The sequence below is a fragment of the Chanodichthys erythropterus genome, chromosome 19, assembly GCF_024489055.1.
Source record: "Chanodichthys erythropterus isolate Z2021 chromosome 19, ASM2448905v1, whole genome shotgun sequence".
Lineage (NCBI taxonomy): Eukaryota > Metazoa > Chordata > Actinopteri > Cypriniformes > Xenocyprididae > Chanodichthys > Chanodichthys erythropterus.
In genome coordinates this window covers 27,887,142-27,908,855 of record NC_090239.1, presented here as the reverse complement: position 1 = coordinate 27,908,855, position 21,714 = coordinate 27,887,142, and the positions used below count along the sequence as shown (strand labels likewise).

The 21,714-nt window shown below is 35.3% G+C and overlaps 2 protein-coding genes across 4 annotated transcripts; one reads left to right on the top strand and one right to left on the bottom strand.

The window, feature by feature from the left end:
- Positions 1–1,474: 1,474 nt before the first annotated feature.
- Positions 1,475–13,567, top strand: kat7b (K(lysine) acetyltransferase 7b). Its single transcript, XM_067369837.1, has 14 exons — positions 1,475–1,643; positions 2,034–2,181; positions 4,866–5,111; positions 5,298–5,380; positions 5,608–5,691; positions 5,984–6,082; positions 7,304–7,414; positions 7,701–7,892; positions 7,977–8,066; positions 8,240–8,380; positions 9,526–9,619; positions 10,866–11,012; positions 11,125–11,231; positions 12,858–13,567. Exons 1-14 carry the CDS (start codon positions 1,629–1,631, stop codon positions 12,957–12,959), a joined length of 1,659 nt encoding a protein of 552 aa, XP_067225938.1. The 5' UTR covers positions 1,475–1,628; the 3' UTR covers positions 12,960–13,567.
- Positions 13,486–21,339, bottom strand: si:ch211-131k2.2 (protachykinin-1). Of its 3 annotated transcripts, none has more exons than XM_067369839.1 (6): positions 15,188–16,008; positions 14,929–15,025; positions 14,132–14,164; positions 13,941–13,991; positions 13,705–13,776; positions 13,486–13,608 (listed from the first exon to the last, which is right to left on the bottom strand). In XM_067369839.1, exons 1-6 carry the CDS (start codon positions 15,299–15,301, stop codon positions 13,568–13,570), a joined length of 408 nt encoding a protein of 135 aa, XP_067225940.1. In that variant the 5' UTR covers positions 15,302–16,008; the 3' UTR covers positions 13,486–13,567. The 3 variants fall into 3 exon arrangements, with proteins under 3 accessions (XP_067225940.1, XP_067225941.1, XP_067225939.1); XM_067369840.1 differs by lacking the exon at positions 13,486–13,608 and adding an exon at positions 21,166–21,339 and having other exon boundaries at positions 13,648–13,776; positions 15,188–15,245; XM_067369838.1 differs by lacking the exon at positions 13,486–13,608 and having other exon boundaries at positions 13,648–13,776.
- Between the last annotated feature and the right edge of the window lie 375 nt (positions 21,340–21,714).

The window sequence follows — 21,714 nt, the reverse complement described above, 5'->3', positions numbered from 1 at the left end:
TTTTGAAAATGATACTGTTGTAGTCTCCGTGTAAACTACAAAAACATGAATTTGTGAAAATGGTGACATCATGCGCATGCATATTACGTGTTGAGTCTATAGGCATGTAGTGTTTCTTTACAAAGTGACATTGCCAACTACTGGCCTGGCAGCAGAATACAGCTTTTAAGTCATACTTTTTAAAAGTTAACTTTTCTGCTTTTAGTACATAATTGTCGTTGTGTAAACATAACTTTAAAGCCCATAGTTTTTTTTTTTAATAAAGAGTTAAAAAAGATTTTGTCTATATCTGTTTTTCTTTTATTTGTTATAAGAATTTTGCAGATATGAAGTTGAAAGAGATGAAAGGCAGAGGATGTGAATGCCTTGAGGTAAAAGAGAATCCTTACATTGAAGGGAAAAATGATTGGATAAAATCATTAATTTCTTTGCATTTGGTTTTATTCTTGTCACAAACAATCATTTTGTTTGTTTATTTGTTTTGTTTTTCCACATGGACTGGAGAGGTTAATATTAAGAGATTCCTGTGTTTCCCCTAGAGCTGATGTTAATGAATCCAGTTTCATGTCTCATTTTAAGTGGGGGTCCTGCAGCGCCATCTGTAGATTGTGTGCATTAAGTCAATGTTTTGCAATGTCAAATGCACATCATTTTTATATTTTAACAAGTAATAAAAACAGAGAACAGGAAAGGACATGCATGTAAACAGCAAAAAAAAGAAAAAAAGAAAATAATAATAATAATAAAAAATAAAATAAAAAATAACATGAAACTAATAAAAATGGCAATTGCATTATTTAAATGCAAATATCAGTCATTTTAGCTTTGTGCATATAATATCACATGAAACAGAATGTTTACCCATACCCAACTATTGTTTAAAAGTTACTATATGGCTGGCTTAAAATGAACCCAAAATAAGTTGGAAATTAAAAATCAGACACATAATTATTAGAGGCAACAACAATAATCAAAATAAATTAATAAGCAATTTAATAAGTGTTTATTGTTTAATTATTATTCATTAAACTTATTAATAAATGTCAATTTATTAAACATATAGATAGATTTTAGTTTCCAATATATTCTGGGTTCATTTTAAGCAAGCAATACAGTAATTTTTAAAAAATAGTTGAGTTAAATAAAACTGCCCAGCAGACTGGGCAAACATTTAACCCAAATGTGGTAAAAAGGATTTTACCTAGGAAACATAGGCTAACGTTACTAAATTTAGGTTTACAGTGAACTGCTATGGCTTTGTGAAGATGAAATTTACCAAGAAGACAAAGCTACAATAAAGTACAATCAAAATTAACGTAATTTGAATTAATATCTATAAGAAAAAACTTTGTCTCTGTAATCTGCACCAATATGTTAAAACATAAAAAACAACAATGGACATTCCTCACATTGGTCGGCGCCTCAACGTCGCCATGTTTTTCATGTCTTACGTCACTTCCGCTGTGGTTCAGTGTGGCGCGAGTCGCGAGATAGTGAACAATTGGCGAAAACAGAAGCACACAAACTTATGAACACACTGCTGCTGTATTATATCAGATAACACATAACAAATATACACGTTTAACTAACGTGTAAAAAGTACAGCGGTTGGGTTTATCAGAGGGAACATGCCGCGGAGAAAGGTGAGAGAAAATGCGAGAATTGCCCAGTCGCCTCAGCGCGCGCTAAATGCTAGCTCAATGTTTATTTACATTTTCGCACAAATATAATTTTGTTTTCTATTAATTTATTGAAGCTATTTGCCAACGCTATTGCCAGCTAACATTTTATCGCATGAGAATCGAAAAATGCCAAAGTGCTTCCGAAATGGTGTGTTTTTAAACAGATAATGAAGCTATTAGCGGTTTGGCTGTAAAACACAACCCAGACTGCATAATATTAAAATGTTTGTTTGAATTTTTTAATGCCAGATGTATGTTGTGTGAGTGTTGTTGGTATCTTTAATCGTTATTTTTATTCTGATCTGTTTACATGTGCATGGTGATATAACTGTGTTGACACCCTGTTTGCAGAGAACAGCAGGCAGTAGTTCAGACGGGACTGCAGATTCTGATGACTCTGGAGATCATGAGAAGACCGACAGCTCCCATAGTGAAGCCAATCAGCGCAATAACACCCGTCTGACCCGAGCTTCACTGCGCCTAAGCCAAAGCTCTCAAGGTATACACACAGCTGATACATTGCTTTCTCATACAGTATGTGTCAGTAGATAGCTCATCGGCTATCAGACTTGATGCCTTTCTTTAAAGTACTAGTTGTCCAACACACTCCAGAAACTGTTCACGATGGGTGTGTTCACATTAGGCAGGTTTGGTTTGATTACAAACTCTGGGTGTGGTTGCTCTGTTGGTGCGGTTCATTTGAATAAGTGTGAACCTTGCCATCCAAACTCTGGTGTGTATCAAACAAGCAAACTCTGGTGTGGTTCGACTAGACCAAAGACCTCTAAACAAACCAAAAAGGGGACATGATGTCACAAGATGCGACCCTAAAATAGAAAAAACTGATGTTTTTTCTCATCATAGTCGCAAAGTTGCCCATTATAGTTTAGTACAGGTGTTGGAACTGTATCTTCAGAGGAATTCCTGGTGCTGTTTTGACTCCTTTACACATTTTCTAAGCTGTTTGTGAGTTCTCAGCTGGTAAAAATACCGTGTATGCACATACTTTGAGCCCATTTATCCCAGAACACAGCATCATTTTGGATGTTAGGGTAGGTTATGTCGAAAAATAATCATCAAAAGCATTTTTTTTTTTTTGATGGATTTGTGGGTTCACTAATTAATCCGAAAATAAATTCAAATTTTATTTCCTGTAATTTACCCCCCATTTTGCAAAAAATAAAATCTAAACATCACAATATAAATCGCAGACAGCTTTTCAGTTTTCTTTTAAATAAGAAAAATTAAATCAAATTATCAAAAAGGACCACTTTTTGCAGAACCAATACAACTTGGGGTATGTTCACACTTGTTGTTCAGTTCTTTTGGTCTGGACCAAAAAAAAAAAAAGATGATACGTTTAGCTCTGGTTCACTTAGTCATGTTTAAGAACCTAAAGATACCAAAAAAAAATGTGTAAAGGAGTCAAAACAGCAGCAGGAATTCCTCCGTTGCACACACAAACAAAGATCTGCTGCAAGGAGACGGCATTTCTGACGCCTATCTTCTATGATGAGAAAAAACAGGTATTATTCACCATTCTGTTCTTTTTAGGATGGCATCTGGTGACATCACATACTTTTTTTGGTTCATTTAGATGTCTTCGTTGCATTCATATTTCTGTCGAACCGCACCAGAGTTAGTTTGAAAGCGGACTGAGACCCGTCTTTTCAGGAGTCCTGGTTTGCTTGTTGGTGCACGCCAGGGTTCGGATGGCAGCATTCACACTTATTCAAATGAACCGCACTAACCGAACAAAGAGTTAGTTTTAATTGTACCAAATCTGCCAAGTGTGATCACGTCGTTAAATGACTACATTATAGATGAAAATAAAGAAAAACAAAAGCACAAACTAAGTGTTAAATGTTATGACACTATATTGAACTCATTGCTGTAATGTATTTTTCCTCTAAATATATTTTATTATAATTATTGAAAGTTACTGTTCTTATTAAAATCCCTGCTGCAAAGCTTTATGTGTTATGTTTAATATTTTTACATATGTTTATTAGGGTTGGGACAAAATATCGATATGGCGACATATATTAGGGTTGGGACAAAATATCGATATGGCGACATATCGTCGTCCTTCTCTGTGCGATACGAGAATCGATACGCTGTGCCAAATATCGATATTTTAATTAATAAAATAAGGCGCTATAAATAGTTTTCTCTGCTCAAAGCGTCGCTACTTCAAGGTGCCGCTCAACATGAATGAGGGAAACGTGATCATAAGTTAAACAGCCTAAGAACAGGATGGCATGCAGCAGTGTGAGTAAAAATAGATGCCCCAGCCACATTTAAGTTCAAAGTCTTGATGCACTTTATACCATTGATGTGACAAACGTAGACATCTTTTGCGTTCTTCACTGAGCACTTAGATATACACAGGAGCATTTGAAAGCATATTAGGGATACGCTGATAGATGCCTGCTTTCGAACGCTCCCATGTATATCTGAGTAAGCGCTCGGTGCAAAACGTCAAAGGGTCTGTTTGCACCTGGTCACTTCATGCATTTTCTCTTAGACCAGGTCTAAATGCCCTCTGAAACGCATTAGAGACAGATTTAAATCTGATCGCTCAAACCACTTCAGGAGATGGTCTGGGACGCGTTCCAACGCATTCAAAACTGTCTATGCATCAGTCTAAATGCATCTGGTTGCTGAAACCGCATATGTAAATTTTACTTCTCACAAAAATACTAATATCTCTTCATCAAGCTGACACGCAAACTGCCGCATATGAAAGTGAAAGTAAGTTGCAGGCACAATTATCTTCATTAAAAGTAATGAGACCTTACCAGTGCTGTTGCCGCTCTCTCCTATTGCGGTCTTTGATTTTAAAATGAGCTGATGGTCAATAAAATGCACCTCATATTTGTTGCTTTCGGTGACGTGAACTCCATTAAATCTGAATATAGCTCGGGAACCGAAGATCGGATTTATTCGTTTTGCGGATAAAGAGAGAAAACCTGCACTTAACCTTTTCACTGAATTTTTTTTTTCATAGTTAGATATCGTGATGTATCATTATAGGATTGTCTAGCAATATATTGATTATCACAGAATCGCTGAATCACAATATTATCGTTATCATGAGCCATGTCTCGTGATCGTATCGTGAGGTACCCTGCGATTCCCACCCCTAATGTTTATAAGAAGTTAATTCTGTTCCTGATCTAGATGCTCCACCGGATGTGAAGCAAGCAGCAGAGAGAGATGAGTCTCCCCCCAGAACGCCCACAGGAAACGCCCCCTCATCCGAATCAGACATCGACATATCCAGCCCCAATGCATCCCACGATGAGAGCGTGACTAAAGACCAGAAAGACTCTGGCAGCGATCCCTCTCATCGTCCAAAACGCCGGCGCTTTCATGAGAGCTACAACTTCAATATGAAGTGCCCCACACCTGGGTGCAATTCTCTGGGTAATTGCTCTTCAAATTAATTTACTTTTGCATTTGCTTAATAATCAAATTCAGTGCTAATGGTTTACAAGGGCTTAATTAGAAAAAAAAACAATGTTCGCAGTGTTTTAAAACATTTCAAATTTCACTGGATTGTTTATGTTCAAAGCTAAAATCTCTCTGTTTTTCTGAATTTCTTTTGTACAGGACATTTAACAGGGAAACATGAGCGACATTTCTCCATATCAGGATGCCCTCTCTATCATAACCTGTCAGCAGATGAGTGCAAGGTGTGTAATGCCCAAAGTGTACTTCGCTTGTTATTTGCTATTATTTAATTGTATCTCTTTGGCCACCTTCTTGGATTTAATGTTTTATCATCTTAAAAAAAAAACCATTTTGTTCAACCACTAAATTGCATTGATCATTTAGCATAAGCACGTGTGCTTTATCCTTTTTCTGTATTGTTTAGCACTATCTCTGTTGTTAATCTTTGTTTGCTTTTCATCTCGATCAGGTGAAAGCCATTGAGCGTGAGAAACAAGAGGAAGAGCGCAGTCAGGGGCAGAATGAGGAGAACAGACACGCTACTCGACATCAGGTTCTCACCAAACAGATGTTCGCTCAACACTAAACAAACATCACACAAGCTTGTTAATGCCTCTTAAGTGCATGCATGCTTTTGTACTAAAAAGAGACACTTGCTTGAAGTCCTAACGTCAGCAGCGTGGTGCCTGCCATTTTTAAAATTATTGTTTACAAGCCATAAATTCTGTGGTAACCACAGTGATCTTATGACTGATGAGCTATGCATAAAGAGCTATATCTAGATGAGACACAATGTACCTTTCAGTAAAAGTGAGATGTAATTCATTTGCATTGCTCTTCCACAGGCACCAACTCCAAGACAGGTTCGATATAAAGAGAAGGTCATGGAGATGAGGAAGAGGAGGGATTCTGGCCTGACCAAAGACCAAAAAGAAAAGTATATGGTAATAATTTTCTTTTAACGATTTACTAAAATATCTGTATATTAAAGTGTTTGTGTGTTAATGTAAACTGTAAAGTGCTGCAATGATGACGTGTTTTTACAGGCCAACCCGAAAGTTACAATCAACCTGGCTCCCACAGATTTTTTCGTTGGCTTTTAGATAATTGCAGAAAATAAGCTCTGTCACCAACAAAGGTTTATTTTTATACACCATCATAATCTTCAAAAATAAAAACTTTTGAAATCTAAATACAATTGGTAGAAGTAGAAAGCTAGATGTAGGTTATAAACGATCTGCACCATGGTCTTATGAGATTAACGTCACCACCATTACGCTTCCGACAACTTGCTCAGTCTTTATTTAAAAACATTCCCTGAAAGTTTGAGTTTTAATAGTTTGCAGGAGCATTTAATCTCCCTGACAACCTCTTTAGTCCCATTTAGCCACTTTAGCAACCGTCTTTTTAATATTACTGATGTGTTTTATGCAGTGGAATAAAACATGAAAATATCTTGAGCTTGTGTTCACCACAGAAGTTTTTTCAGGGATTTACCACAGACCCATTACAAACAAAACAAACAAACAAAGAAACACTGAAACTCGATGGAACTCATTTGTGGGTTTTGGCCTAAAAAATGCCATATATTATGCTTTGGTATTAGAGATGTCACGGTGAGGAAAGTTTTTCACCGGTAAATAAACTTGCGACAATACCAGTATTTCCGGTAACACCGGGTGGGAGTTGATGGGGGAGATATTGTATATAAGTTGTGAGCATCAAGGAGCCGCTATCACTTTAACTTTTGAATTTGCAATCACAAGTGATCTCTGTACAGAAAGTGGTGGAACTGACTGCACATTTTACAAGATAAGATATTTGTCAATGATGTTAAGTATCAGTTGCACACTAAAGCCTCTGCCATCATCTTGTCAGTCATCTCTCCTTACTCTCATCACATGAAAAGTAAAATTGGACTCCTGTGGAGTATATGGAGCAGAGCAGACGCTTTCAGTTTATAATTGTAGTGTCTGTTGTCAAACCGAACCAAATGGTTTTTATTTCTGTGAAAAAGCAAAATGACAGTTGGGGCGGTGCTGCGGCAGGCAAGTAATGTATTCGGTGTACAGTCGAACACTGTAAAACCGGACTACTACAGTTGGGTGTGATTATGATGTTTATGCTTGTGATTCAACAACATCTTTTCATATTTGATGTATCAGGAGCACAGACAGACACATGGCACAACTCGAGAACCACTGCTGGAGAACATCACCAGTGATTATGATCTGGAGCTCTTCAGAAAAGCTCAAGCTCGCGCATCAGAGGATCTGGTATGAACAGACATGCGCAAATTTCCCCTTTGGCTTGCATCCCATCAAATTATAAATATATGAAAATAATCAGTTGAAATCATTTTCAAGTATGTAATTCACTGACATTACAATGTGGTTATGTAATATATAAAGCGCTTTTTGTTGAATTTAGCAGAAATATCTATATGATATACTGTTACTGTTATATAAAATTTCTCATACTCTGATTTTACTGTCAAAGTGTTACATTAGCTGAATTAGCGGTATGTAGAAATTTGATGTCTACGGTTTTTGGTGTTTGCAGGAGAAACTACGTCTGCAGGGTCAGATCACAGAGGGCAGTAACATGATCAAGACCATCTTGTTTGGCCGTTATGAGCTAGACACTTGGTACCACTCTCCCTACCCCGAGGAATACGCCCGTCTGGGGCGTCTGTATGTCTGTGAGTTCTGCCTCAAGTACATGAAGAGCCAGACCATTCTGCGCAGACATATGGTATAAAATCTAACTTCCTACTTGCTAAACATATTTGGAAGGAAATTTAAGTTTGATATTTTCATTCCTATATGTTATATGCAGGCCAAATGCGTGTGGAAACATCCTCCTGGTGATGAAGTCTACAGAAAAGGTGCCATCTCTGTGTTTGAGGTTGATGGGAAAAAGAACAAGGTGAGGAATTAATGTGTATGTACTCATTGATCGTGATTGTATGTATGAAAAGGGGTTCTGGATGTGTTTGTTGCTTTGTGAAATAGACCATTTCCCCTCTTATATGAAATTCTAGTCTGATGATGAGTGTTGATTGCATATGAAACTGATATTTTCTATCCCTGTCCTAACAGATCTATTGCCAGAACCTCTGTTTGCTGGCCAAGCTGTTCCTAGACCATAAAACACTGTACTATGATGTGGAGCCTTTCCTGTTTTATGTCATGACTGAAGCTGATAACACAGGCTGTCACCTCGTGGGATATTTCTCAAAGGTAATGTGGTGCTGGAGCTAGCGTATAGTGACTTAGATGATCAGAAATGCAGAAAAACATAATCACTTAACACATTTGGATTTAAGGCCAGTGTCCCACTAGCCTTTTTTGACTGATTTTCAGTCATTCACATAGACTGAAATCTCTGCTGAGGTAATGGTTTGTTCCTTATAGAACACCAGACTGGCTTGAAATGATTTGAAGCCAGTCAGTGAGGTGTACTCTGGTGGCATTGACTTTGACCAGTGAACTTCACATTTAATAACTGACTAGCCTTTGTCCCTCGAATCAGATTCGGACATCTTCATCAGAAAACCAATCCAAAATATCTCTGTTTATCCATGCGTAATTACTAAACCAAGCATTTTTTAGCTTCTTTTTATACGCCTAAAATTAATGTGTATAACTTATTAGGGCTGCAGTATTAATCATTTTAATCATGATCATGATATTGGCCCGCTGGTTAGTTATCTTAGTTTTTTCTTTCTCTTTTTCCCCAATATACACAACTTAAATTAAAGCAGAGGCAAAACAATTTATGAATGTCTTTTCTCAGTGAAGTGGAGGATGAACTTTCCAAAACAACAATGAAGGGACAAACACAGTACACATTCAAAAGGGTGAAGTTAGTCCTTAAACTCCATTCTAATTCATTACAACTGCTATTTCAATGAGCATCACATGAAAAGTGAATGTTTAATCATTCATTTTAATCTGTTAGTTTTACAGGCCCCAAAACCTGTTGGTAGCTGTAACAATTTTGGAATGCTGCTTTAAACTTGGGAAGAAATGTTTGATTATATTTTCTTTATGATCCTTGTATGTTTTCTGTACAGAGTACAGTTTTCTGGTACAGAGTGCCAATCTAAGGGGCTAATTATTATACGCAGTTTTTTATTTATTTTTTTCTAAATCTGAACCAGGCTACATTGTTTTGTGGGGGTTCTAACCTGAAGAGCACTTCACCCTAATTGTGTGTTGAAAGTCTCATAAATCAGCAGAACATGCAAATATAATGCTGTTAATATGATACATTTTGAGAAATGTTAGCCTGTGGGGTCTTTGAAGTCTTTGGCTGGATCATAACATTGGCAGTTTTCATAGAAAGTGCACGCCAGCTAAATTGCTTCTTTTTATTTCTGCAGGAGAAGAACTCGTTCCTGAATTACAATGTGTCTTGTATCCTGACAATGCCACAGTACATGAGACAGGGCTATGGCAAGATGCTGATTGATTTTAGTGAGTACCTGTGATACATCCCTGTCTGTAATTAAGGCAGGGCAATATGGCCAAAAAAAGCATATCTCTGTATTGTTGGGCTTAATGGCAATATACTGTGTATATATCTCTGTATTTGTACTTTTTCCTATGTGGATAAGATTTGTTTCTCTATTTATTTAAAAAAAAATGTTATTTCACATCCTGACCAATGTTGCCCTACAAACAATGTTCATATTGAAGGCTATGAAAACAAATACAGTAAATGTAACCATGTAGGCTATGTTATATATTATGTGCAAAAAAAGGGTTAAAATCACATTTAGTTTCTAAAATTGTAACATTACAATCAAAAACAAGCACAGCCTAAATGTTAACTGGTAAGTGGAACACACATTCACTCAGCTGAGCTTAGTAATAATATTAGGCTACATTTGATTAGCCCATTATAGTAGTCATAATGCTATCATAACCTACTTGTAGGTTTTAAATTTAACATGGCACACTTAATGTCCAACAACACATTTTAGCAAATTAAATATTTTAGTTTAATTATTGCCCTCCTATTCTACTTTGCTCCGTCTATTTGGCACGCATGTGCGTGGAGGTGCTTGTACACTGAAGTCTAGTTTGGCAGAGACTCACTTGCATAAGGCTCGTCCACTCCTGACAGCAAAATGCAAATATTTGCAAGACTTTCTAACATTTACAGATGGAGGTTATACCTGTGAAATCTAAGTTATGTCCTGAGGAAAACACATCTCAAACGCATTAAACAGTGCAAGTATCTCTCAGAGCACCTGACAGGGCAAGGTGCTTTTAAATATACGCGTTAACTATATCTTACGAGTTATTTTGAAGCCCTTAATATAAAGCATGTCTGGGACAAATTGTTTGATTCACTTTCCGTGCAGCAGCTCACTCTGTGTCCTCCACTATTTTTCAGATGTGCTAAATATATATTGATATAAACGGTATTGCCTCATCCTATACCATTTCTATTATATATCAATATATTGTACAAACATAATATACCGTCCTATCTTTTATTTGTACGAGTTTGCGATTAAGTGCTATGGAGACCTTTATGGATTGAGTGCTGGACATAAAAACCATTTACATGTCAAAACTGTGACCATTCCCGTTCTTTTCCCACTCTGACTCTTTGAATAGCATCATATTGTCATAAAGAGTTGGAATGGCGTTACCTCTGGATGCTGTTATTCCTCAACACGTGCATCGCATTCTTTGTTTGGCATGGTTCTAGGTTACCTGCTGTCGAAGGTTGAAGAGAAGGTTGGTTCTCCTGAGCGCCCTCTATCGGATTTGGGCCTAATCAGCTATCGCAGCTATTGGAAGGAAGTTCTGCTGCGGTACATGTACAACTTCAAGGGCAAAGAGATCTCCATCAAAGGTAAGATAAGTTGGCCCTGCCACACAAGGGAACCTTTGTAGGGATCTTCATTGTGACGTCCCTGTAAAATCCATGCAGGTTTAGCATTGTTTTTTTGTTTCCTCCTGTTCAGAGATCAGTCAAGAGACTGCAGTGAACCCTGTGGACATTGTCAGTACGCTGCAGTCACTTCAGATGCTCAAGTACTGGAAGGGGAAGCATCTAGTCTTGAAACGACAGGTATCAGGAATTTGTTTTTTCTCTTGATTTTTTTTCTTTTTTCTTTTTTTGAAGCATACATTTACTGCCTACATTTAAAAAAATAAAAAAAGATTAATCTTTCAATTATTTCAATTCAATTTAAAAAGTAAAATATCTTAAATTGAAAACAAAAATGCTCATTTATTTTATTGTAAATTTTTATATTTTGCATTTTTTTGTTTATACATTTAATAGTAATTAGAATAAAGTTTCTGTTCTTGCAGAAATATTGCATTAAATACATTTTAATTACACTTTTTTTGGTTCAACAAATGTATTTAAAAAAAAAAAAAGTGTTCACATGCATGAACTGTTGGAAGTTGAGATGAAACGGTATGAAAATTTCATGTGACGTTTCATGATGTTTATCAATATTATCACAGTATTCAAAAAGTGTTACTAAAATCATTTCACCAAATTTTATGTTGAAAACCAACAAATAACATTAACTATGCACTATGCACTTTTTATTGCATAAACATTCAAAAATAACTAACAATGATGGCCGGATTTTAAATTAACTAAAAATATTGGGTGATTTACAACATAATACGTTATCTAGTTTTATAAAATGATGAAACTCACATTTCAGCCTTTATATAATTTTTAGGAAAAGTATGATGCCCCATAAACAATTTTACATCTGAATTGTTTACATTTTTAGAATGCTCATTAGCTTATTTTCCATCTACTGGTTAAAATTTACAGCAAAAATCGGGACGATATTCACATTGATCTGAGCAAAAACGTCAGACAGGATGAATGAAAATGCAAATCCAATCTCTGACAGTTGGTGACACTTTTGAAACGGCAGAAATAGAGCAGTTTCCGATAACCTCTGTAAACAAAGCAGCTGCGCTTATAAACACTGATTTATTGGGCTTAACACAGAGAGAAGATGAAATGCAGTCAGTTCCCCCTTCCTACATTCATAGAATTCATACATTGATACATTCTTACATATAATTTCTCTCAGTGCTCTGCCCTCCATCATGTTTTCACACAAAAGGAAACCATGCTGCGCCTGCATGAGACTGTTGCTTTACTTTGCTGTAATGATGAACAGTATTCAGAGTTTTTCGAATTGCCAAAATTAAATGAAAATGAGATGGTGATACTGACCATTGGTAATTTTTATTGTCAAACCACTTGTTTCATCCCTAATTGGAAGTTCAGTGGCTTATGCCTTTCTTTCTAAGCTTTTTTTCTGAAATGGAAATACTTGAGTGATTTTAAAAGGGTAATTTTATAAGAAGATATTGCTTGTGTGCTGAATAATGTTTTCCTGCTGCAGCTTGTTCCATTCCGCATTGAATAGACCTGATAATGAAATTTGACATTTTATTTTATTTATCAATTAGTAGTTTCTATTGCATTTATTATGCATTATTATGGGGGTTATCAGTACATTTTAAGGTACTGCATATATTGGTATATTAACATTTTCATAATGATGAAATATACAGCTATAAGATGTAAATTATTATGCTAACACAGCTGCTATTTTTTTGCTCATACGTTTAACAGGATAGGTGTAAGATTTTTTTTTTCCTGTGATTTAAAAAGTGATTTTTTTTTGTTTTGTTTTGTTTCTGAATGGCACAGGACCTGATTGATGAGTGGAAGGCCAAAGAGACCAAAAGAGGCAACAACAACAAGACCATTGACCCCAGCTCTCTGAAATGGACCCCTCCCAAAGGAACCTAACAGACTTACATGTTACATTTTACACTTAACTGCCGTTAAATCTTTTTATGACTCCATCAATGTCTTTTGCAATGGCTTCAGCTGTTGTCATTTTTGTCTCTTTTTATGTGCTCTTTGTAATTCTGGAATCTCTCACATTTGTTTTATACAGTGCTATTTATTTTTTGAAGTCTCAGAATTTTTCTCTGGCCAAAGTATTTTCTTTGCCCCAGTATATATTTTAAAATTAGAAGTACTTTGATTTTTTTAAAAGCAAAAAAAATAGTTTCAATGAATAGAATGTAGAAAAAAATGGGGCCTTACAAAAAGACTTTAGATTTACATTATTACACATTCTTCATTTTCTTCAAACATTGTTTCTTGGTTTGTTTGTGTTGAAAGATTTGTGAAAATGTTTTCATGTAAATCAGAACAGGGAAAAAAAATGTCATTTTTGATAAATACTTTTATTATGTCACATTTAATATCTAAAGCAAGACATTTACTTGCTTAAAAATACTCCCAAATGATGTTCTCGTTAGGTATAATGGTTCCAGTGAAGAGTGAAATAATTGTATGCTGATACACCGAGGCTAGTGAAGTCTGTAATACAGCATTGGAAAATGTCATCAGTAGTACTGCAGTCTGTCCCATTCCTCTTGAAGATCTGCTGTGAGAAAAACTTGATTTCAGATTTATAAACTTCTGGTTCATTTCATCATTTTTGCATAAATACAGTTCTTATACAGTTCTTTCCGTGTTGTACCTGTTTGTTTGTTCAAATCTGCAGATTTGTCCATTGCTGTACTGGTTTCTGGGATTGTTCTTGTGACAGCACCTGCATATTAATATAATCCACATTACACCAGGTATAAACATATGCAGCATAGAAACTTGCAGTACTAAATAAAACTGTTGTTTTTGTCAAAATTAATTAGCACCTATTAGACGACATGTCTAAAAAAAAAAAAACATGTATTGCTGGTGTAAGCAGAGCCATACCTCCTAAAGATCTCTTGCCCATGAGTCCCACAAACATATCCCCCTTATGCCCTTTTAAGGAAACAATGTAAGAGTCTTTAAACCAATATGCGATATTTAGACAATGGCAAAAATTAATCTGTTGAGATGTAGATGGTCATGTTATATATACTATTTAGTAGCATTTAATTCAGATAAATTAATTTACTCACTTCTTCGTTCCATTTTCACAGGCTGGAGGACTCCTAGAACAAGTAAGGGAAATAATATGTATTTACAATGAGGTCAAAAATGCAATTTCATTTTATTTTTTTCATTGCTAATTGTTACCAGCATAACTTGAGTAAAAAAAACTGAATTGGGCAAGGCCTTCTGAAATAGTGTGCTAGAATTTTAAATATTAAAAACCTAATTAAAAACTTAATTAAGCTGCTGAAAATCTTTTTAAAATAGACTCCACTATATTCTGTTGTAATAGTTACCAAATAATTACAATGCGACACACATATATATATATATATATAGAGAGAGAGAGAGAGAGTATATTTTATATATAATATTTCATTGCAAATTGTTAGTATAATTTGTGTAACACGTAATAGGGCAAGGAAATTTACACACAAATACAGTAAAACCAAAATTTATTCAGACACCTGGAACATTTTGTTGATTATTATAGTTTATTCACTATAATAAAAAAAAAAACATGGTAATAAAATATGACGAGATCTCAGAGATAAAATGTCAAAAAAAATTATCTTAATTTTGTCAGATAACTCTTAAGCAAAACATAGGTCAAAGTGTGAATAATTTTTGGTCCCATATTTTTTATCAATTTTACTGGTAGTCTACTGTATGAAGAATTTTTGTGTATAATATGTCACAGTTTACTTTATTTTGCTATCCTCACTTAAATAAATGAACTATAGTGTCCTGCACCCACTAGTAAATATATATATCAAGTGTCTGAATAATTTTTGGTTTAACAAGGGCAAATCTTAAGTCTTACCAGAGCGTTTTCCCATTAGCCCATAGAACTGATGAGATTTGGATCTCTTAAGTATACTGGCCACTTGACTGGCTAGTGTCTCGTCCACTGGTTCATCCTGTGTTAACAACCAAAACCATTTTGACTGAATGGAAAACTGCATAACGTTTTAGATGAAAAAAACTAATTATTCTTCATTATTTTAGTACCAATATTTGTAATGAATAGAAATAATAAATAATGATTATTTACATTTAAAAAAAAAAATAGCATTACTCACCTCCCAGTTATCTGAAATCCAGTGATCTTTGTTTAGAGTGAAAGACAATCCTTGAACACTGTAGGCAAGAGCAAGTATGGTGAGCATTAATGCTGAGAGTTTCCAAATCTCCATAAGGACCAAAAATGTCTAATTACAAGTATTAGAATTGTTTAAAACACTGACAATGAGCTTAAAAATACAAAAGAAAAATGTTTCTCAGATAAGAGATTTTTTTTCTGTCAGTATAGTCTGTCCAGCTCGCAGGAGGTTCTGCTGAAATCTGAGGTCTTTTCTGTTAGTTGCGGTTGCATTTATATCCATACGGCTGCCAACCCCCTCCCTGCTCTGAGATACCAAATCACCCTCGTCACCACCGGCTGTCATAATGAATTCATATAATGAATACCACTTAAAAGATAAACAAAATAAAATAAAATAAAGTACCACTTGACTTAAGTGATCAATGACTTCATTTTTTGATCCAGGATTAATCGACCCATCACACGTAAACGAAAATGCAAAATAATTCATGTAAGAATGATTTATTTTTTCATGTTATTTAATCCATTATTTGGTCCTTATTATTATTATTAGGGATAACCAAAGTATTTGTCAGGTAGCTGTGTGTTTAAACAGTACCCTTACAGACAAATCTTCCTGCACTAACTCTCTCAGAGCTCCATCCAAGGATAACACTACCTATTATGAGATCAATCAATCCTACCACCACAGGAAATCATTAAAAACAACTTACCTGTGATGGAGGATGACTTCTCAGTCCTGTGTTTTTTGGCAATATCCCGGACGAGCCCCCAGCTATTTTTTATGTCCCTGTTTTAGGTCCCTATGAGCCCCCAGCTAACATTAGGTCCCTATTTTTATGGAAAATTGGTAGATTATAGAATCATGGATGTATAAAAATATAACCAAATAATGAATTCATTAGTATTTATCAGTGTTGACTAACTTTTAAAAGTAATGCATTACAATATTGCATTACTCCCTAAAAAAGTAACAAATTGCTTTACTTACCTTTTATGGAAATTAATGAGTTTCCTCACCTTGGCTGGGCTTGCTTGTTTGCTTTTTTAACAACAAAAAAATTTGGCAAATGTAAAGGCCCCCTTTCACACCAGAAGTGAAATAAATAAGCCTCAGGCTGAAGGAAATGCAAATCCACGCCTGTACAGTAGAGGGTGCAGCTCAACAAAACCTCAGCTGTGCTGCCATTCTGGGGTGCGTTTCCCGAAAGCATCGTTGATGAACCATGGTCGTAAGTCCCATTGAACTCTAATGGTAACGACGGAACTTGCGACCATAGTTTGCCTCGGGAAATGCGCCCCTGAATTGCAGAAGAACAGGATGCAGGAGAAGAAAGTTCAACACTCTTACTTTAGCAATAAAAACCCAAAAAATTAAACACAAATGTGATGTTTATCTAAAGTCATTTTTGCTTAGGATGGTTGAGTTGGATCATAGAAAGTGAGCAGCAAAGACATTGGTTAATAAAGTGAGATTAAATACATAAAGTACATTTTTGTTATTTAACATTTAATTATTGCAGGTTTGCATATATTCTGAGTTTGAATTTTGATAGTGAATCTGTTTTTGTGCAAGTGAGATGCTCACATTTACTTAAAAAGTACTTTAAAAGTAACTTGAGTTACTTATTTGAAAAAGTAACTCAGATATTTTGTTTTACTCATTACTTGAAAAAGTAATCCGACTACATAACTCACATTACTTGTAACATGTTACACCCAACATGCTACTTATAATGACATTGTAACTAACAGAAAGTACACTGTGGGATAAACGAGCCTGATCACATGAAAATGCGTATCAATAGTACGAGTTTGTAATCTCGTAGAATATATACGCCAAAATGAGTTTTGGCATGCTTATGGTACGCAGTTTTTCGCGTGCATATGATACGCACTTTATGGCGTATCATATGCACGCCATAAAGTGCGTATTATATGCACACGAAAAACTGCGTACCATAAGCACGCCAAAACTCATTTTGGCGTATATATTCTACGAGATTACAAACTCGTACTATTGATACGCATTCTCATGTGATCGTGTTGGATAAACACACAGAGCAGTAAAGCACACTTATACAGTATGTTTAAGTGTACGGTCATATGTTTAAAATGACATTAGCCATTATTTGACCTCCTTTTTCTTTGTTTGTACAACATACATAACTAGTTTAGAGGATATTACCAGTTTATAATTATATTTCTGACATTTGATCTTTGTTTTCTGAGCTAAACAAATTGATTAAGGTGTATATGATACTATAACAGGGTTCAGCAAACAATCCCTTCTGTTGTGCAAGTAGTACTGACTGACTGTACTTAATTGTTCAGTAAGTTCTTTTCACATATAAGATCCTTGTAAGCAAAAGCCCATTGCTTACAAATGAGCCTGGATTTACTCGAATTATTCAAGGAATTGTTTGAGGAGCTACTGCTTACAGTAACTTGTTTTGCCACTTAGTAGTATGTGATTTGTTGAAAAGTGATTTAAATGAAGTATTCTGTTGAAAAGTGATTCAGATGGTTTAAAATGTCAGTCCTATGTATCATCATTTGGCTTTGTTTAAATGATTCAGGTTCATGTGGAATGATATCTTCAGGTCCGTGTGTGTGATGAAACTCACTTGATTGCTAACCACTACAGAGCAAGACCTTTTTAGATCATTGACCCATGCTGAAGGTTAAAATGTGAGGGTTTCTTCTCTGAGAAAGGCTTTTAACATCAATGCCCTGACCTGATGACGGTGGATTCGGTGTAGAAGATAGAGGCACAAGATTGATCTGTTCTTGTTTAAAAGAATATAAGGGCATTGCCTGAAAAAAATAACTGTACCAATGAATAGAAATCACACTATGGCATTATGAAATGATGCACTTCAAAAAATCATTTACTTAGTATTTGTGTTTTGTTTTCCAGCAAAATGACTTCAGGTAGTAATTATTTTATTTCTTTCTTGAAAAATGTATCAAAATGAAGTGAGTCTATGCTTTAAAAAAAGAAGAAAAAAATCTGAATCAGAATTTTTTTTCTTGTTTTAAGCAAAAATGTAATTTTGATCTTTTTTTTCAGGGAAACAAATAAACGTATCTTGTACAAATGTATTTTGATTTAAGAAATGATGAGATATTTATACTGGAAAACAAGAAGTAGGTAGTACTGAGTAGGAACATTTTTTATTTTTTTTTTGCTGTGTGAATGAAATGGTCACTTTTATGGCAAAAAAAATAATTAAATACACTGTTAAAAAGAGGTTCAATATAGACCCCTAGGGTTCTTGAATCAGTTTTAAAGAACTCTTTATGCTAAAAAGGTCCTATATAAGGAGAAATGTCTTAAATGATTGCATAATACTGTCATCTTTAACTGTGATGTTTTTTTTTTCCTAGTGATAATGCTTACGAGCTGCTTAATTTGTAAAATTTGATTAAAATTACATTGAAACAAAATCCATAAAATGATCCCATGATGTTCTATATATGAAGCGCCTCACAGAACACCATTTAAGGTTCTATAGAACCTTTTGTCGTCTAGTGTATGTCTCCATATAATGAATATAAACTGGTATCAAAATGACGTCAGTGTCTGAGAATCCTCCCAGAATGCATTAATTGTGTTTCTTTGAAGCAATTAAAATTCAGTTATTAAGTACTTCAAAAGATTGATGCATTGTTTGTGTTCATCTGACAATTAGATTTGAAAGTTGTTGTTTTTTATTCCAAATGACTAACGTATCAGGCATCGCAAAAACACCTCTCATTGAAACCTAGATGACACACCGGATTTGTGCTCTTTGATCTCACCACAGGTGCTTAACAAAGCAAGAAACCAATTTTCGATAATTTCACCTGAACTCCACTCATGCGCTTCCAAGCCCACAGAGGTCTAATGTTGAGTGCTGAATCAAAAAGAATCAGAGGCTCTTCATTAGCATATGAAAACTGCTTCATTCAATGGGGTCCGACAATGCTGACACCATATTACCATGTTATACTCAACTGTTTGCCATTTTAGGCAGAGTTATAGGATGGGATATACCATTGAAACCAGTTGATCAGAATAAGCATACGACATGCACACTCGAAAAAAATTTGGCCTAAATTTAAGATTTATGTATTTGAACTGCATATAAAATGTCCATCCATGTTTTAACATGAACTAATAAACAACTTAATGTGATGCATATTTGTCAGCCACACATCATGAAACGGATAAGATTTCTGTAATAGTACTAATAAACTGAAAGTGTTTTAAATACACAATAACCAGGTTTATCTGTTTATCATCATTAAATCCAGCTGATTTAAATCTCTTACATTCTAACTAATTGCATATTGCAATATTTCAACAATGTTCATACTCAACTATTTTAATTGATTTCACAAAGAAAGATTTTTGCAGATTCTAAGCAATTCTAAGCAAATCAAACAAGCAAATGGTATTTTTGAGTGCAGAAATATTTCCAGTTTCTTTTATGACAGAAAAAAAATTTGCATCACATTCAATGGGATATTTGTATAATTCAGAAACCCTTGTTATTAGCGACACCGGTGGCCGATAAGTGAACTGCAGCCAGCAATTTATTGCTCTTGCTCGCGCACACGCAACATACACGAGACTGAACTTTCCTCTCAATAACAAAAATAAACACACAACAAAAATAACAGCAGTTAAGAAAGCATCTGATCATAGCGATGTGGATATGTTTGCACCAGCTCTGTATTTCACCGGCATCATGTCGACAGATGAGGTAATTAAAATTAACGTTACTCTGTTATGATAGGATAGACTAGACTATCTGGCTAGGCCATATGACTGTTTGCATCCCTTTTCTTTGCGTTACACATTTACATTACAAAATCCTGAATATTTTAAGCATTAATTTCTTGGTCATAGAACGGAAGAGATGCTCTTGGGAGCGCTCGTGTAAAAGTCACATCCTTTTGATTTTCCCGGCGAAAACGTCCCGAGCCCTTCATATAAAATTCAGTCTACAGCCTGTATCCGAAATCGCATACTTCACTACTAGTAGACGAAAAACAATATGTCACAAATTCACAGTCCTCATAAAAGAGTTGGCAAAAGACCTACTACTTCGATGGGCACTTTCAGGCCACTGAGAGGATTTGTGAATGTACCTGCATCCGAAATCGCATGTCGAAGTCACTAGTAGGCGAAAAACACTATTTGACAAAAGAAGTATTCATAGGTATTCATAAAAGAGTAGGCAAAAAGTAGGCTACCCGGATGACCTACTGCTTCCGTTGAGATCCTGAAGTTTGCATAAGATGGACACTTATATCCTATGAGGCAGGCCAAGGGAGAAAAATGAATTTGTGAATGGTAGTGAAGCGATGCAACCGATGCTGGTAGGTCACATGATAAGGGCAACATGGCGAATGTAGTACTAGATTACATTCATACTATATTGAACATTTTTAGCGGTCGTGAAGTAATTCATTATTCAACATAAGTACATACTCAAGAGAGTGTGCAATTTTGGACACAGCCAGTGACTCAACACAACTGAATCTGGCATGTCACGTGAATGTAGTATACGTCTAGATTACATTCATACTACACACATTCGTACTATATAAAACATACTTTTCACAAAGTAGTTACTTATTCAAACTCAGTAGGCTATCTGCTCTAGAGATTATGTGATTTTGGACGCAGCCATAGAAAAAGTAAGAAGTGGGGGAAGATCTCCTTTTTAAATTTCGTTACAAGCTTTTCACACATTGGCAATAAACTGTGATTAATACTTACATATAGTCCCTTTAATCTTATTAGTTTATGCTAAAATAGTGTAATCCAAATGGATGGAGGATGCTTTAAATGCTATTGGCTTAACAATTTTTTGAGTGCATTAACCTGTACATTTATAATTCAATAGCACTGTTAAAGGATTAGTTCACTTTCAAATTAAAATTTCCTGATAATTTACTCACCCCCATGTCATCCAAGATGTTCATGTCTTTCTTTCTTCAGTAGAAAAGAAGTTAAGGTTTTTGATGAAAACATTCCAGGATTTTTCTACATATAGTAAACTAAAATGGAGCCCAAACGGTTGAAGGCCAAAATTACAGTTTACAGCGATCCCATATTACTTAGTAATCCTTATACACGTTTTGAGGTCAGCTTTTCTGCATTCCGCTCTCTTGAGGAGTATCGTGCTCTTGTTGGGAAATCGTGACTGGGAATATCTCTGTCTTGATTGCATCTGCTTTGACCCCATGACATTTCCTGGAGGTCTTTCAACTTCTTTTGTGCATCATCTGATTGCAGATATTGTTGCTTTTAATAGATGTGAGGAGACATTCCTTGCCTTTGTAGCTGTAGTTCAGCTTGTCCTGTAATTTCCAAGTTTTTTTTTCCCAAATCAGACAGTCGAATCTGAGTGCAGTGCAGGTCCAGGTTTGCATTGATAGAAGTGGAACATTGTGTTCTGGAGCAGGTTTTATCAGCCTTTAAAATGGATCGTGTTCAATTTCTATGTG

Bases quoted from the DNA above. Each gene is read 5' to 3' on its own strand.
- kat7b (XM_067369837.1), top strand. The intron at 5,381-5,607 runs GTGTGTAATGCC...CATCTCGATCAG, and splicing joins TGTCAGCAGATGAGTGCAAG to GTGAAAGCCATTGAGCGTGA. The intron at 6,083-7,303 runs GTAATAATTTTC...TTGATGTATCAG, and splicing joins ACCAAAAAGAAAAGTATATG to GAGCACAGACAGACACATGG.
- si:ch211-131k2.2 (XM_067369838.1), bottom strand. From the start codon at position 15,301: ATGGAGATTTGGAAACTCTCAGCATTAATGCTCACCATACTTGCTCTT. The intron at 14,165-14,928 runs GTAAGACTTAAG...TACTTGTTCTAG, and splicing joins GCTAATGGGAAAACGCTCTG to GAGTCCTCCAGCCTGTGAAA. The intron at 13,777-13,940 runs GTATGGCTCTGC...ATTAATATGCAG, and splicing joins GGGCAAGAGATCTTTAGGAG to GTGCTGTCACAAGAACAATC.